The sequence below is a fragment of the Salvelinus namaycush genome, chromosome 26, assembly GCF_016432855.1.
Source record: "Salvelinus namaycush isolate Seneca chromosome 26, SaNama_1.0, whole genome shotgun sequence".
Lineage (NCBI taxonomy): Eukaryota > Metazoa > Chordata > Actinopteri > Salmoniformes > Salmonidae > Salvelinus > Salvelinus namaycush.
The window spans coordinates 21,220,803-21,237,436 of record NC_052332.1 but is presented as its reverse complement, the minus strand read 5'-3'; the positions used below and the strand labels follow the sequence as shown (position 1 = coordinate 21,237,436).

The window sequence follows — 16,634 nt, the reverse complement described above, 5'->3', positions numbered from 1 at the left end:
AACTGAAGACATGCTAAAAGGTACTTCAATAATAGGTTTCTTCATTTTTACCTTGATCAAAGTTCCAAGAGGGAAGAAAGCAGACAAAGAAGCCATTATCATCAATTCTATGGGAGGAAATTGTATGAACTAAAATCAAACTATTTCCTCTGCAGTAGCCTAGACAACCTCCAACCAAAGATTCCATTTCGGGTGTGATGTGATCCACACTCTGGAGAATGTTTCCCTTTTTTCCCCCTGTGCAATCGCAGGTTGACGTTTATTGGGATGAGTCTTGGCTATATATCGTAAAATGTCTTTTTGCTTTTGCTTTCTGCTCTTAATTTAAGGTTAGGGTTAGGCATAAGGTTATCAGTGAGGTTAAGGTTAGGTTTAGATTTTAAATGCGATTTAATGACTTTGTAGCTGTGCCAGCTAGTGACAACACTGCAGAGCTGCCTCCAGTATATGAGCCATCCCAATAAATGCCAACATGCTGTGCAGTCTCACTCCTCTCTCTGCCCCCTCCTCTCTCCCTCTCTCCATAGATGCATCTGAGAGCCTGGCTTTACATAGTGCATGTAAAATCCTGGCATGTCTACTAGGCCTGTGAAAAAATTATATCTTATTCCACTATTAAGTAGTTTAACAGATGCTGGAATCCTTACAGTGTGTACGTCTTTCACATCTTCTATTGATATAAAGGACGGCAATGGTATAAACTTTGGGTAAGTGCCAGGCTGCATAAAGGGGACAACAATTTGATTTGAAGAAGCAACAGCCTGGCTTTCTGCTGTGTTCATGACCAAGTGGAATGTGGTATTTACCAGCTACGACCTGGAAAAAACAACATGAACGCCTCTCCAAATCATACTTACTAGTGAGAAACGTGTCTATCGTCCCTGAGCTCCAACTTCTCCCAAGTGCTGACCTCTGATGTCACCTACTAATTAAATTACCTTGATAACAAAATTATTTATAAAGAGCTATTTAGTAGTATGTTTTTTTAACACTATAATTTGTTTATCAAATCAAATCAAAGTTTATTTGTCACGTGCGCCGAATACAACAGGTGTAGACCTTACAGTAAAATGCTTACTTACATGCTCTAACCAATAGTGCAAAAAGGGTATTAGGTGAACAATAGGTAAGTAAAGAAATAAAAACAACAGTAAAAAGACAGTGAAAAATAACAGTAGTGAGGCTATATACAGTAGCGAGGCTATATACAGTAGTGAGGCTACATACAGGCACCGGTTAGTCGGGCTGATTGAGGTAGTATGTACATGTAGATATGGTTAAAGTGACTGCATATATGATGAACAGAGATTAGCAGTAGCGTAAAAGAGGGGTTGGCGGGTGGCGGGACACAATGAAGCATGATAGCTGTACATTTTAGTTTATGGCTGACACCGCTTCTTGTCCATTAGCCAATCGGCTTTTCTAAACTAGTTCAAAGCACGTGAATGCATCTAACTGGTATTTCCAACATCACCACTGCTAATTACCACCTTCCCTCTTGGTTATGAACACAGCGTGAATCCCACAGAGCTCTGCATATCAATTGTCCACTGCCTGCTGGAAAATTATATTAGGAAGTTCCCGCACATTGTATTCATGCTCTGCCTCTTGCCGACACAGCTGTCTGAAATAGAATTTAATTGTTAATGGATTTAATAAAAAATTATATTTCCATCATGCATATTTAAATACATGGTACTTATTTCATGAACACTTTGTGTCAAGAAATACAATTTCAGAACCTATGTTTGTGCTATATGATGTTGGTGACATGGGGCACTCTCGGCCATTACATGGTGGTTGTTGACTGCACAACTCCCGGAATCCTGAAAAGGGGAGACAAATTGTTCATTTATTTGTAGTAAATCAGCACACAGCCATAGCTATCCTGTTGAAAGAGAAAGGGTAGAGAGGGAAGAGAGGAGGCCCGGACTCATTACGCTGTGGAAACCTGTTTAGCGTCTCCGTCTAGTCCAGCGGCCGTTACCTTGTTGTCTGTCAAATTCAATTTTGGGGAATCAGAAGACGCCTTGGCATAGAGGTCGAGGCAATTTTGCTGGAAATAAATCTCATATAACCAACAAGGGACTGTGTTTAACACACACACACACTTAGATATCTCCCATCAATGGCTTTTAACCACTTACACATAAAAGGCCTACGGTGTTCTGTACAATCCAGCTGCTAAAGTCATGTCTGCAAAATATATGCGCTCTGTTGGCACACTGTGTGGCGTCGCGGTAGAGTCCTTTCTGCATTGTGCCAGCACTTTGGCCATGAGAAGATGAAAACATGTCAGATTGGCCCTTTAGGCTATTCTTTGTAGTCAACGATGCAATGGAGAGATACTGTGACACTTGAATACGCCAACGTATTTTAAGCAATATTGGGATGAATAAAGGAAGCCATTAAAATAGGACTGTAATAGTGTTACTACATTGAACAATAGTAAATATAATCCAAAATCAATTCAATATAGATTAAATATAAGGCTAAACTTTTGGACATAGGTTATCACAAAGACACATGGACATGCCATTATAGTTTATCCAAATGACCAAGGAAATCTTCCCAGAATGTTGACGCAAAGTAAGCCTAGAAAAACGGGATACCCATATGGAGAGTTAAAAACAACCCTAGCAGACCACTGCTGGACTAGAATCAGATGGGTTATAATGAAGTGAAATGGGTAAATAGAGGTTGATCTGAGCCAGGGTCACACAGGGCCGGCTCCTGTGGGAGAAAACATGAAAACGGACATATCTGATAACTCTCTGTTAGGGTTGCAAAGCTATCGGTAATTTACTAAATTTACCGGAATCTTCAGTAATTTTAGTACAGAAAATCTATCTATTGTAACTTTGTTAATATATAATTGAATACCTTTTTAAAAAATGTATTCATATATACTATTCATGTATTATATATGTCCATATTTCCCATGAGTTTCTAATAGATAGACCATATGGTTAAAGAGAAAATAGCCTAATTAATGAAAAAAGCAACAAATCAACAATGGCATTATTTTCAGTAAACTCTGAAACTCTTACAACTATTGACTTTTTTCTCAACTGCCACCAGTTTGACACCAAAATATAGACAACAAATACATTGTCACGTTTCTGACCTTATTTTCCTTTGTTTAGTCTTTATTTAGTTGGTCAGGACGTGAGTTGGGTGGGTATAGTCTATGTTGTCTGTTTCTATGTGGGGTTTCTTGTTTGGCCTGATATGGTTCTCAATCAGAGGCAGGTGTTAGTTATTGTCTCTGATTGGGAACCATATTTAGGTAGCCTGTTTTGTAGTGTGTTTTGTGGGTGATTGTTCCTGTTCATGTGTTCATATGTTCTGTGTTCACTAGTTCGGGACTGTAGCGTCTTCGGTTATTTTTGTCAGTTTGTTGTTTTTGTTCGTTGTTTAAGTAGCCTATTAAAATATGGATTATCATCACGCTGCATTTTGGTCCTCCTCTCTTTCACCCGAAGACAGCCGTTACATACATATTGATATAGTAAAACAAATAAAAATGTGTATTTTTTTTTAGCTCATTAAACACCAATAGTATTCTTAAAATTGATGGTTTATATTTAAGATAATGTTTACAGATTTGTCATTCAATTAAAAATTAAATAATAATGATCTTATTTAAGTCGAGGCACCACACCCTGATAGGGTAATGTTTTCCACCCTTAATCATATCACAATTAACTTTTACCAGCTGAACATAGACACCAATATAATACTTTTTTTGTATTAGAAATCTTCTGAAATATTGTATTAATATATGCAAATGAGGCGATTTCTCATTGCATGAGATATCACCTACCGCAACCAGAAGGCCCTAAGGTGGTGTGGACGGCCCAGTCATCCAGGACGTACACGCCAGGCAGTGTCTGAGAAATGACCTAAAAATTCCCAAAGACTCCAGCCACCTGAGACGTGGACTGTTCTCCATGCTCCCCTCCGGCAGGCGGTACCAGTGCATCAAGGCTCAAACAAACAGACTCCTAAACAGCTTCTATCCTGTGGCCATAAGACTGTTAAAACCTGTTTGGGATAGGGGGCAGCATTTTCACTTTTGCATGAAATGCGTGCCCAGAGTAAACTGCCTGCTACTCTGTCCCAGATGCTAATATATGCATATAATTAGTAGTATTGGATAAAAAACACTCTGAAGTTTCTAAAACTGTTTGAATGATGTCTGTGAGTATAACAGAACTCATATGGCAGGCGAAAACCTGAGAAAAATCCAACCAGGAAGTGGAAAATCTGAGGTTTGTAGTTTTTCAAAGCTTGGCCTACCGAATACACAGTGTCTTGTTTCAGGCTTCTGATATAAAGGAGGGGGAATGGGAGCTGAATGAGTCAGTGGTCTGGCAGAGTGTCTCAGGCTCGTGATGCACGCTCCCGACAGAGCTAGCTCTCGTTCCAGTGCTTTGCTACAGACGATGAAATTCTCCGGTTGGAACATTATTGATGATTTATGTTAATACATCCTAAAGATTGTTTCCATACATCATTTGATATGTTTCTACGACCTGTAATGGAACTTTTAGAGTTTTTGTCTGGACCTAGTGCTCATGAAGATGGATTACTGGGCTGAACACGCTAACAACTAGTGGCTATTTGGACATAAATTATGGACTTTATAGAACTTTATGGAACAAATCAGTCATTTATTGTCGAACTGGGATTCCTGGGAGTGCATTCTGATGAAGATCATCAAAGGTAAGTGAATATTTATCATGTCATTTCTAACTTCTGTTGACTCCAACATGGCGGAAATTTCTTTGGCTGGATTTGGCTGGATTGGGCTCTGAGCGCCGTACTCAGATTATGCTTTTTCCGTAAAGTTTTTTTGAAATCTGACACAGCGGTTGCATTAAGGAGAAGTCTATCTATAATTCTGCGAATAACACTTGTATCTGTTATCGATGTTTATTATGAGTATTTCTGGGATTTCTGTGGCTAAGATCACCGGATGTTTTGGAATCAAAACATTACTGCACATAACGCGCCAATGTAAACTGAGATTTTTGAATATAAATATGCACATTATCGAACAAAACATACATGTATTGTGTAACATGATGTCCTATGAGTGTCATCTGATGAAGATCATCAAAGGTTAGTGATTAATTTTATCTATATTTCTGCTTTTTGTGACTCCTATCTTTGGCTGGAAAATGGCTGTGTTTTTTTTTGACTTGGCTCTGAACTAACATAATCATATGTTGTGCTTTCTCTGTGAAGCCTTTTTGAAATCGGACACGATGGGTAGATTAACAAGATGTTTATCTTTCATTTGCTGTATTGGACTTGTTAATGTGTGAAAGGTACATATTTCAAAAAAATATTTTAGAATTTCCCGCGCTGCCTTTTCAGCGGAATGTTGTCGAGGGGTTCAGCTAGCGGAACGCCTGGGCTAGAAAGGTTAAATGGCTAACAACTACTGCTCTCTCTCTCCAACACACTATCTACACTGACTCTATGCCCATCCATAGGTCTCTACCCACTCAGACACAACCTATGCTGCTGCTACAATATTTATTGATTAGATTGATTACTTACTCCTGCACATTGAATAAGGTACGGGCACTGACCTGTATATAATTGCATTCTCATGTTTCTTAAACTCGCATCATAATTCTTGTGTGTTTTTTTATTCTATTTTATTTTATGTATAGGCTATTATTATCACTGTATTGTTGGAAAAGAGCTCTCAAGGTAAGGTTTTACACCTGTTGTATTCTGTGCACGTGACAAATAAACTTTGAAACTTGAAATATGCACATATTTGCATATACCACAAATCCATTTTTCTGGACACTGGATGAAGTCAGCCTCAATATTTTGGTTTCATTGCGTTAAGACACTCCAGGACCGAACTTCAGAAAATACTGGACATATACTTTATCATTGTTCTATCCATAAAATACAAAAGACATATAAGTAAACTTATTTTTTTGCGCATATTTACAAAGCAAATGTTATCTCAACAATTCCGTTTATAGAAGTCTGAAGAATTAGGATAGCCACACAATATTTGAAGTTGAGAAAAAGTTTTTGCATGTGGGAAGAGTGAGACTTTTGGGAAATGGCAGTTAAAGACAATTACACAGAATTTTGACTACAATCGCCAAACGCCTATTTAGACCCAATCACGATCTCTTCAAAGTAAGTTACTACATACACTCTGGTCAAAAGCTTTAGAACACCTACTCATTCAAGTGTTTTTCTTTATATTTTACTGTTTTCTACATTGTAGGCTAATAGTGAAGACGTCAACACTTTGAAATAACAAATAAGGAATCATGTAGTAACCAAAAAAGTGTTAAACAAATCAAAATACATTTTATATTTGAGGTTTTTCAAATAGCCACCCTTTGCCTTGATGACAGCTTTGCACACTCTTGCAAAGAGTGTGATCGCCTTATTTGTAGAAGATCGCCTTATTTGTAAAAGACCAAGTCCATATTATGGCAAGAACAGCTTAAATAAGCAAAGAGAAATGACAGTCCATCATTACTTTAAGACGAAGTTCAAGAAACAGACACATCTCAACATCAACTGTTTAGAAGAGACTGTGTGAATCAGGCCTTCATGGTCGAATTGCTGCAAAGAACCCACAACTAAAGGACACCAATAAGAAGAAGAGACTTTCTTTGGCCAAGAAACACGAGCAATGGACATTAGACCGGTGCAGCGATACACCATCCCATCTGGGTTGGGCTTAGTGGGACTATCATTTGTTTTTCAACAGGACAATGACCAAACACACCTCCAGGCTGTGCAATTGCTATTTTATCAAGAAGGAGAGGGATGTAGTGCTGCATCAGATGACCTGGCCTCCACAATCCTCCGACCTCAAACAAATTGAGATGGTTTGGGATGAGTCGGACCGCAGAGTGATGAGCTCAGCATATGTGGGAACTCCTTCAAGACTGTTGGAAAAGCATTCCAGTTGAAGCTGGTTGAGAGAATGCCAAGAGTGTGCAAAGCTGTCATCAAGGCAAAAGGTGGCTATTTGAAGAATCTCAAAAATAAAATATATTTTGATTTGTTTAACACTTGTTTTGGTTACTACATGATTCCATGTGTTATTTCATAGTTTTGATGTCTTCCCTATTATTCTACAATGTAAAAAATAGTAAAAATAAGGAAAAACCCTTGAATGAGTAGTTGTTATAAAACTTTTGACAGTAGTGTATAGTCCAGTTTGTAACATTTTCTATAAAATGGGCTTTTAAATAATGTATGATTGCATGTAGTGAGCCTTGCATTTATGGATTTATGACCATTTGAATGTGGTTAAAATTCATAGTATTACAGATCTGACTACACCTGTGCTGCCGCCTCCTGGACAGACATGACTACCGTGCGCGTGCAGTGGCTGTAGTATAAACGAACAAGCAGTTTATGAGCCACACTCAAAGCTAGAGTTCCGCGCAAAGGGATCGGGATGGCAAGGAGACTATCGCACCACGTCGTCCTCCTCCTGGGGCTCTTGCTGACAGGGACCGCTACAGTCCGGGCAAACAGAGGGGGAGCAATGCTTGAAGAGGAGAGGGAGAAGGAAAACGACGAGAGCCATTGTGAAGTTAAAACCGTTACCGTTTCTACGCTTCCTGTACTCCGAGAGAATGAGTTCAGTTTCACCGGCGTTGGCTCGGGGAGCGTGGCTGGAGGAGGAGGGGAGTCCCGGCTCCTTTTATTCGTTAGAACAGACCTACCTGGAAGAATTTCCGTTATGGATGATCTCGACAACACCGCTCTCCCATACTTCACACTGGGTAAGAACATTGTAATGTTACTGTATGATCACTGTCCCCCATTACGCAATGCTATCCGTTACCAGCTTTGAATTGGCTGGCATGTGCCTGGCCGGTGGTAGGTTATATTACCGAATTACATCAATTGTTTCCGTACATTCTCTTTAAATATTTATTTTACACTGTGAAGCGTAATCTAAGGTTGAAAATAATGGCATCTTAACATGCAAACCCAAGCAGAGACGTGTGGGCTAATCAAGGGGAAGAGCAAGTAAAACAGTGTTGCAAACTTATACTGTAACTGGACACCACTCGTGTAATGAAAAACGCAACAACCAAGTCAACGCTGTACTCGTTTGCTGTACACACTCTCTCCCTCTCTCTCACTTCTTCTCTCTCTCTCTCTCTCTCTCTCTCTCTCTCTCTCTCTCTCTCTCTCACACACACACTAATTAGATCTCTCTTGTGTCCTATGACAAATTATGACTGTGTCATATGCATAGCCTTAAGTAGCATGCAGTAAGGGAATGCATGGATTGCAATTTAGCCATGCAAATCCTCATGAAATTGGTATTTTGTCTTTTATCAACACATTATTCATAGCAAATAATAGGACAAATGCAGTTTTGAAGGAAGTGTGATTAAGAAATGCATAATAATGTAAGATTGCTACAATGTCATCATTTTGTCATTGCAGTTTGCAAGAGTTTGGGCGATGGCCCACATATGAGGTTGACTCTGCCTTGCATCCAATGAGTAGTGTTCCATTTCTGTCAATCTCTTTGGCTGCGCTTACACAGGCAGCCCAATTCAGATAATTTTTTTCACTAATTAGTCTTTTGATTAATCAGATCAGCTCTGAAAAATATCTGCTGTGAAAAGGTCTGATGTGATTGGTCAAAATACCAATTAGTGGAAAAATGATCAGCATTAGGCTGCCTGTGTAAACGTAGCCTTTTTAGGACAGCGGTCTTGGACCATAGTTGTCAATCTTCAGGTCACATACACATAGTGAATCCTATAAGCCAAACATTAACACGTCCCACCCAATAAAATAATATACACTGAGTGTACGAAATATTAGGAACACCTTTCTAATATTGAGTTGCACCCCCTTTTGCCCTCAGAACAGCCTCAATTTTTGGGGGCATGGACTCTACAATGTGTCGAAAGCATTCCACAGGGTTGCTGGCCCATGTTGACTCCAATCCTTCCCACAGTTGTGTCAAGTTGGCTGGATGTCCTTTGGGTTGTTGACCGTTCTTGATACACACGGGAATCTGTTGAGCGTGAAAACCCTAGCAGTGTTGCAGTTCTTGACACACTCAAACCAGTGCGCCTGGCAAATACTTCAATACCCCGTTCAAAGGCACTTCAATATTTTGTCTTGCCCTTTCACCCTCTGAAGGACACACACACACACACACAATCTATGTCTCAATTGTCTCAAGGCTTAAAAATCATTCTTTAACCTGTCTCCTTCCATTCATCTACACTGATTGAAGTGGATTTAACAAGTGACATCAATAAAGGGTCATAGCTTTCACCTGGATTCACCTGGTCAGTCTATGACTGTCGACTGTAGGCTGTGTTATTGCAATGTGAAAGCAAACAGCAAGGTTGTTTTATATTCACATTCAGAGGTAGTAGTCATCTATTGTATGTGTGTAGGGCAACAAACTGTGACAAACTGGTTGATATATACAACAGTGCCCTGCCAGAAAATCTCAAGCTGCATCCTGGCTCGTAGGGAGATAAAAGATCAGCGATATAGATGGGGCTAAACCAAGCCTAGACTTAAATGTGATTAATAAAACATTTAAACACACACAGATTGAATCACACACAGATTTAAATGTTTAATTATTCACATTTAAGTCTAGTCTTGGTTTAGCCCCATCCTATATCTCTGATCTTTTACCTCTCTACGAGCCAGGACACAGCATGAGATCCTCTGGCAGGCCACTGTTGACCATTCCAAAGACTAGGTTAAAAACAAAAGGAGATCAGGCATTTTCCATTAGGGCCCCTAGAATTTGGAATGGTCTGCAAGAGGAGATCAGGTTTGCAGATTCAGTGCCTCTTTTTAAATCCATGCCGAAGACACACTTTCATAAAGATGATTTTAATGTATGATAATTAGCTATATTTTTTAATCTTCCTTTTTCCTGTCTTTGTTTCTTTGTTAGTACTTTTATTTTAGGATTTGAAGCACTTTGTTACTTGTATTGAAAAGCGCTATACAAATAAAGTTATTATTATTATTATTATTCCCTAAGTTTATGAATCATATGGGAGCTAATTTACCTGAAACAGAACTGTTCTGGTTCATACAATCGCAAAGATTCATACCGTACATTTTTTACTTGAACCGTGCACAAAAATTGGATAGTATAGTAACCCGGACGTGTTGTGGAACATCTCTCTCTCTCTTTCTCTCTCGTGCTCTCTCTCAACAACCAAGTCAACATTAGTCACCATTTGCTGCATTTGATATCTCTCTGTCTCCCTCTGTTTCTCAGCAGCATTGAGACTGCAGACTAAACAGACTGCAGGGTCTGGAGCATAAGCTTGTAAATCGCTTTCTTTTCCCATTACGGACATGCATCGACTCTTGAGTTAGGACTCTGTGTCCTCCCATTCAGCCCACCAGCAAATTTGCTGCGCTCTCGCCATGACTGCTCTTTGTATAGGGGGAGGAGATGGATTTCGTCAGGTCTTGATTTAAGTTAGTATAGAAGCTCGATCACTGGGCTGCCTTGCTGCCTGGCTGGGACAGCCAAAGGGGACTCCAAGGTTATTTTTAGGAAATGTATAGTAACTGTATCCAAACTGACAGTTGATATCCACTTTCACAATAGTATGTCCAGGTTTTCATGTTGAACTAAGGGCCCTTCTCAGTATGACAAGTCAACATAAAGATAGCCATACAGTACAGTGATATTTTGTGTCAACACTGTCCTTTTTCCCATGCGGTGGTATTCCTGACAGTTTGTACTTTCTAAAATAACAACAATTTGTTGACGCCACAGGATGATACCAAGCCTTAGGCCTTACTGCACACAGATTAACACAATATGAACCCCAGACAGAGCCACAGATAGAGACATGGAGACACACACACAAACGACAGAATAGTGGGACTCCACTCGGCCCCCTCAGTTTCCTCTGTATTTGAATTTATCAGTGGAATATGGCGGTAGCAGGCAGCCCTAGAGACTGGAGGGGGAGTGTTTAACTGACCGGTCTGTCAGATACTCACCCCCCTGGCCACAGGGCCCAGTCGTGATTTATTACCACAAGTGTCACTGAGAATGGATGAGCATAGAGGGCAGAGAGGAAAAAGGACAAAGTGGAATCCCTCCCTTTATTTTGTCTCCGAACATGATGTGTTCGAGCATGATTTGAAAGCAGGTCGACACACCAGACGTATTTCATATGCAGCGACCACTGCTCTGCTCTGTGTTGACCTCTGCTAGATGGTGCATATTGTTATGCTTGAGTGTTTTTGGTTAGATCTGTGTGTGGGTGTGTTTGTGTATGCAGTTTTAAGTTTCCTGAAAGGTTATGTTTAATTCACCTTATGTACTTCTTTACTTGCAAATCTAGATGATGATTTCTACTCAATTTTAGAGATACTTGGATTCAAAGGAAATAAATGTGTTCAGTACTGTACTTGTCTGATTTCTTAAACAGCTCATTACCAGCTAACCTTATAAAACATTGAGGGACCTAGTGGAAGAGCAAAAGCTCAAATCTAATTCTCCTTTATCTTCTCTGTCCATCGTCCATCCCAGACGACTGAGCAGTAGACATCTACACTGTTTCCTTTCCAGCACTCATCATGTTTCTGTATGCCATCTTATCACACTATTGGCTTGTCCTCACCAGGCCTTCTCTCTCTCTCTCTCTCTCTCTCTCTCTCTCTCTCTCTCTCTCTCTCTCTCTCTCTCTCTCTCTCTCTCTCTCTCTCCCCCCCCCCCCCCCCCCCCATACAGCGTTACAGCAAACCTGTCTGGCAGATAGGAGATTGAAAGCAACAGTGGAGGGTAAGAGGAGGGAAAAAATAAATAGCAAGAACAAGTTGGCCCCAGAGGGGTATATACCCTGTGGCCCAGAGTGCTGTACATCTCAATCACACGTCAAGGTGGGAGCAGTGAGGGGAGTTGAGAGGGTTGTTGGGGTAAGGGCACATCGTGGAGCTAAGATCGGATCTGCCATGAGTCCCTGGATTTGTTCCATTTTGGGTTTGTGATCAGAATGTTCTCCATCTGTAGCTTGGTGTTACTCATTGTCTTTGAAGATAAGAAAACATGTCAAATACAGTAGGGGCAATGTCTTATGTCAGTCAAAGGATTAGCATTGTTTAACAATGACATCACCTATCATTACTGAGGGTACAGTTGCCTGAGGTATTGTATTTGTAGGCTGTCAAGTTCTGTTTGCTTTTCTTCAGTTCTGTGTAACCTCTGGCCGGTATTCTAGCTACAGCTAAGGTACATTCTGATTGTCATTACTGACTATCACTCTTGGTAATAGCCTTATATAAAAAGCCCTTCCCCTTATTATGAGCAAATGCTTCTTTGTTCCTCACCTGAACACAGGAAAGGTTATGGGTGTTTTTGACTAATTAGTAGCCAGGACAAACATATTTTCACAATGTCAGTAATATCATCAACAACAAAAAATCATAGCAAATTCTTTGGCTCATTCGGTAGTTTTACCTGATAAAGTGTTAAAAAAAATCAAAGTAATGACAGGTCAAACGTTTTCTGTAAGTCTTCACAAGGTTTTCACACACTGTTGCTGGTATTTTGGCCATTCCTCCATGCAGATCTCCTCTAGAGCAGTGATGTTTTGGGGCTGTTGCTGGGCAACACGGCCTTTCAACTCCCTCCAAAGATTTTCTATGGGGTTGAGATCTGGAGACTGGCTAGGCCACTCCAGGACCTTGAAATGCTTCTAACGAAGCCACTCCTTCGTGGCCCGGGCGGTGTGTTTGGGATCATTGTCATGCTGAAAGACCCAGCCACGTTTCATCTTCAATGCCCTTGCTGATGGAAGGAGGTTTTCACTCAAAATCTCACGATACATGGCCCCATTCATTCTTTCCTTTACACGGATCAGTCGTCCTGGTCCCTTTGCAGAAAAACAGCATGATGTTTCCACCCCCATTCTTCACAGTAGGTATGGTGTTCTTTGGATGCAACTCAGCATTCTTTGTCCTCCAAACACGACGAGTTGAGTTTTTACCAAAAAGTTCTATTTTGGTGTCATCTGACCATATGACATTCTCCCAATCTTCTTCTGGATCATCCAAATGCTCTCTAGCAAACTTCAGACGGGCCTGGACATGTACTGGCTTAAGCAGGGGGACACGTCTGGCACTGCAGGATTTGAGTCCCTGGCGGCGTAGTGTGTTACTGATGGTAGGCTTTGTTACTTTGGTCCCAGCTCTCTGCAGGTCATTCACTAGGTCCCACCGTGTGGTTCTGGGATTTTTGCTCACCGTTCTTGTGATCATTTTGACCCCACGGGGTGAGATCTTGCGTGGAGCCCCAGACCGAGGGAGATTATCAGTGGTCTTGTATGTCTTCCATTTCCTAATAATTGCCCCCACAGTTGATTTCTTCAAACCAAGCTGCTTACCTATTGCAGATTCAGTCTTCCCAGCCTGGTGCAGGTCTACAATTTTGTTTCTGGTGTCCTTTGACAGCTCTTTGGTCTTGGCCATAGTGGAGTTTGGAGTGTGACTGTTTGAGGTTGTGGACAGGTGTCTTTTATACTGATAACAAGTTCAAACAGGTGCCATTAATACAGGTAACGAGTGGAGGACAGAGGAGCCTCTTAAAGAAGAAGTTACAGGTCTGTGAGAGCCAGAAATCTTGCTTGTTTGTAGGTGACCAAATACTTTTCCACCATAATTTGCAAATAAATTCATTAAAAATCCTACAATGTGATTTTGAAGTGTACCTATGATGAAAATTACAGGCCTCTCTCATCTTTTTAAGTGGGAGAACTTGCACAATTGGTGGGAAAAAATTTTTTTGTACAACGCCATCACGGAAATGGAAACACTTTTTTGACTGGATATTTTCCCATGAATCACCACCTCACATTTGGTTTCTAAATAGCGACAGGTGTTGGCTTTCATTTGAAAGCTATCTTAACCCTCAAATCCATCAATTCATGTGAGGCCAAAGACGTTTATGGGAGGACCATCCGATTTTTTGCATGGTCTAAAAATTACAGCTGCGTTCTAAGTCCCACTACGGACTGGCGCGTATGATAAAAAAAACTGGATGTGTTTTAAGCAATCAATTTTGTGAGATGTGATGACTATAAACTTTAATAATAACATCACTAATCTGAGGTAAAAATTATGTGTATTTCCTGTAACTCTTGTGGGTTGAAAACAGGAGTCTGTGTAGTGTAGTAACACTTTCTGTCCACCATAGGTACATTAGCGTAATATAACATAATTAAATATGTCAAAGTAATTCAGTATTTGAATATATTATAATAGTAAATGTAGCACACTCACACATTTTTACATCAGTGACATATATTTCTTCCTACTTTAACCATGGAGAGAGTTTAACACAATTTTACCTGGTGCTCTAGACTAGCGCATCCATTGGGTCTGTGCAGCAGGCTAAACGTGACAGCTTTCTTTTTCCTTACAACCGGTCAAAACTGATGTCATTTTGACATTTTGCACAGAAAACCGTTCCTGTTTCTTTTTTTGTAGTATTATATTTTCTCCCCAGTTCCTAAACGTCTTTGCTCTGCGAAAGATGACAGAGAAAACTTTACCGATGTCAACTAGATTGAAGCATTCATTCTATTGTTCTATGACATTATTCTGTTGAGCAAGGGTTTCTTTAGTCTTCTAGGGCAACATATAATGACAAAAGAGAAGCTGCATGTATCTAATTAAGTTGACTAACAAATAGCCTACCAAAATGTCGGAAATTTTCTGCAGAAACATATCTAAATCACCATATAAAAATCCTGCCCCAACCTGTCCAAAAATCATTCTGTCGTCTTTGACTGTAGCCTTTCGCACATTTTCTATATTTGCTGGTTAGGGCTGGGTGCGGGCCTCAGATTTTCACTTCATCACATATAGTCGGGTGGTTGCGGATGGGTTATTAGCAATTGCGGGCGGGTGCGGGTGAAGAAACAGCTGACCCGCGCACCACTAGTCCCTATAATTAGTGTCAAGGCTCAAGCTCGTAGTTAATGTGACAATTTAGCCAGGCTGCAACGTTTGGATGCATGTTGAGTAGAGCTACAATCATCACGGGTTGCAGACCACAATTCCTTCTTGATGCCTTGGCTGAAGCCATCGCTTAGCCGATGATATTAGCAATGGCTTCAGCCAAGTCATCATGATTGATCGCCCCCCATCTAGCTTCAGAGTTCGTTCTGTTAGGTGAGCTAAAGTGGGATATGCTTAACACCCCGGCAGTCCTACAATCTAAGCTAGATGCCCTCAATCTCACACAAATCATCAAGGAACCCACCAGGTACAACCCTAAATCTGTAAAAATGGGCACCCTCATAGACATTATCCTGACCAACTTGCCCTCCAAATACACCTCTGCTGTTTTCAATCAGGATCTCAGCGATCACTGCCTCATTGCCTGTATCCGCTATGGGTCCGCGGTCAAACGACCACCCCTCATCACTGTCAAACGCTCCCTAAAACACTTCTGCGAGCAGGCCTTTCTAATCGACCTGGCCCGGGTATCCTGGAAGGATATTGACCTCATCCCGTCAGTTGAGGATGCCTGGTCGTTCTTTAAAAGTAATTTCCTCACCATCTTAGATAAGCATGCCCCTTTCAAGAAATGCAGAACTAAGAACAGATATAGCCCTTGCTTCACTCCAGACCTGACTGCCCTTGACCAGCACAAAAACATCCTGTGGTGGACTGCAATAGCATTGAATAGTCACGCGATATGCAACTGTTCAGGGAAGTCAGGAACCAATACACGCAGTCAGTCAGGAAAGCAAAGGCTAGCTTTTTCAAGCAGAAATTCGCATCCTGTAGCTCTAAAGTCTTCGAAAGCCAAGTTAATAAACAGATCACTGACCATTTCGAATCCCACCGTACCTTCTCCGCTGTGCAATCCGGTTTCCGAGCCGGTTACGGGTGCACCTCAGTCACGCTCAAGGTACTAAACGATATCATAACCACCATCGATAAAAGACAGTACTGTGCAGCCGTCTTCATTGACTTGGCCAAGGCTTTCGACTCTGTCAATCACCGTATTCTTATCGGCAGACTCAATAGCCTTGGTATTTCTAATGACTGCTTTTGGTACCCTGATAAAGACAGCTTGCCTGTCGAAACGTTGGTAAATTAAATATTTTTGCATCTGAGCTCCTAGAGTCTGAGCTCCTCTGAGCTCCTTTATTTTTAAGTTTTCTACTCCGCTAGCCAGCACCTCGCCTAAATAGGTGTGCGTTTCTTTTTCTTCTATTGCCTCGCCTGATTGCCTCGCCTGGTTCACCAACTACTTTGCAAACAGAGTTCAGTGTGTCAAATCAGAGGACATGTTGTCCGGACCTCTGGCAGTCTCTAGGGGGGTACCACAGGGTTCAATTCTCGGGCCGACTTTTTTCTCTGTATATATCAATATCAATGTCGCACTTTCTGCGGGCGATTCCCTGATCCACCTCTACGCAGACGACACCATTCTGTATACTTCTGGCCCTTCCTTGGACACTGTGCTAACTAACCTCCAAACGAGCTTCAATGCCATACAACACTCCTTCCGTGGCCTCCAGCTGCTCTTAAACGCTAGTAAAACCAAATGCATGCTTTTCAACCGTTCGCTGTCGGCACCCACC

General features: G+C 41.0%; 1 protein-coding gene across 1 annotated transcript in view; it reads left to right on the top strand.

Annotated features, from left to right (window-relative positions):
• The first annotated feature begins 7,552 nt into the window (after window positions 1-7,552).
• The window catches only part of LOC120020998 (astrotactin-2-like), a 521,153-nt gene continuing 512,071 nt past the window's right edge, over window positions 7,553-16,634 (top strand). Inside the window, exon 1 of the mRNA XM_038964662.1 lies at window positions 7,553-7,793. Within this exon, the coding sequence (XP_038820590.1) occupies window positions 7,553-7,793 (241 nt within the window). The remainder of the gene's footprint in view (window positions 7,794-16,634) is intronic.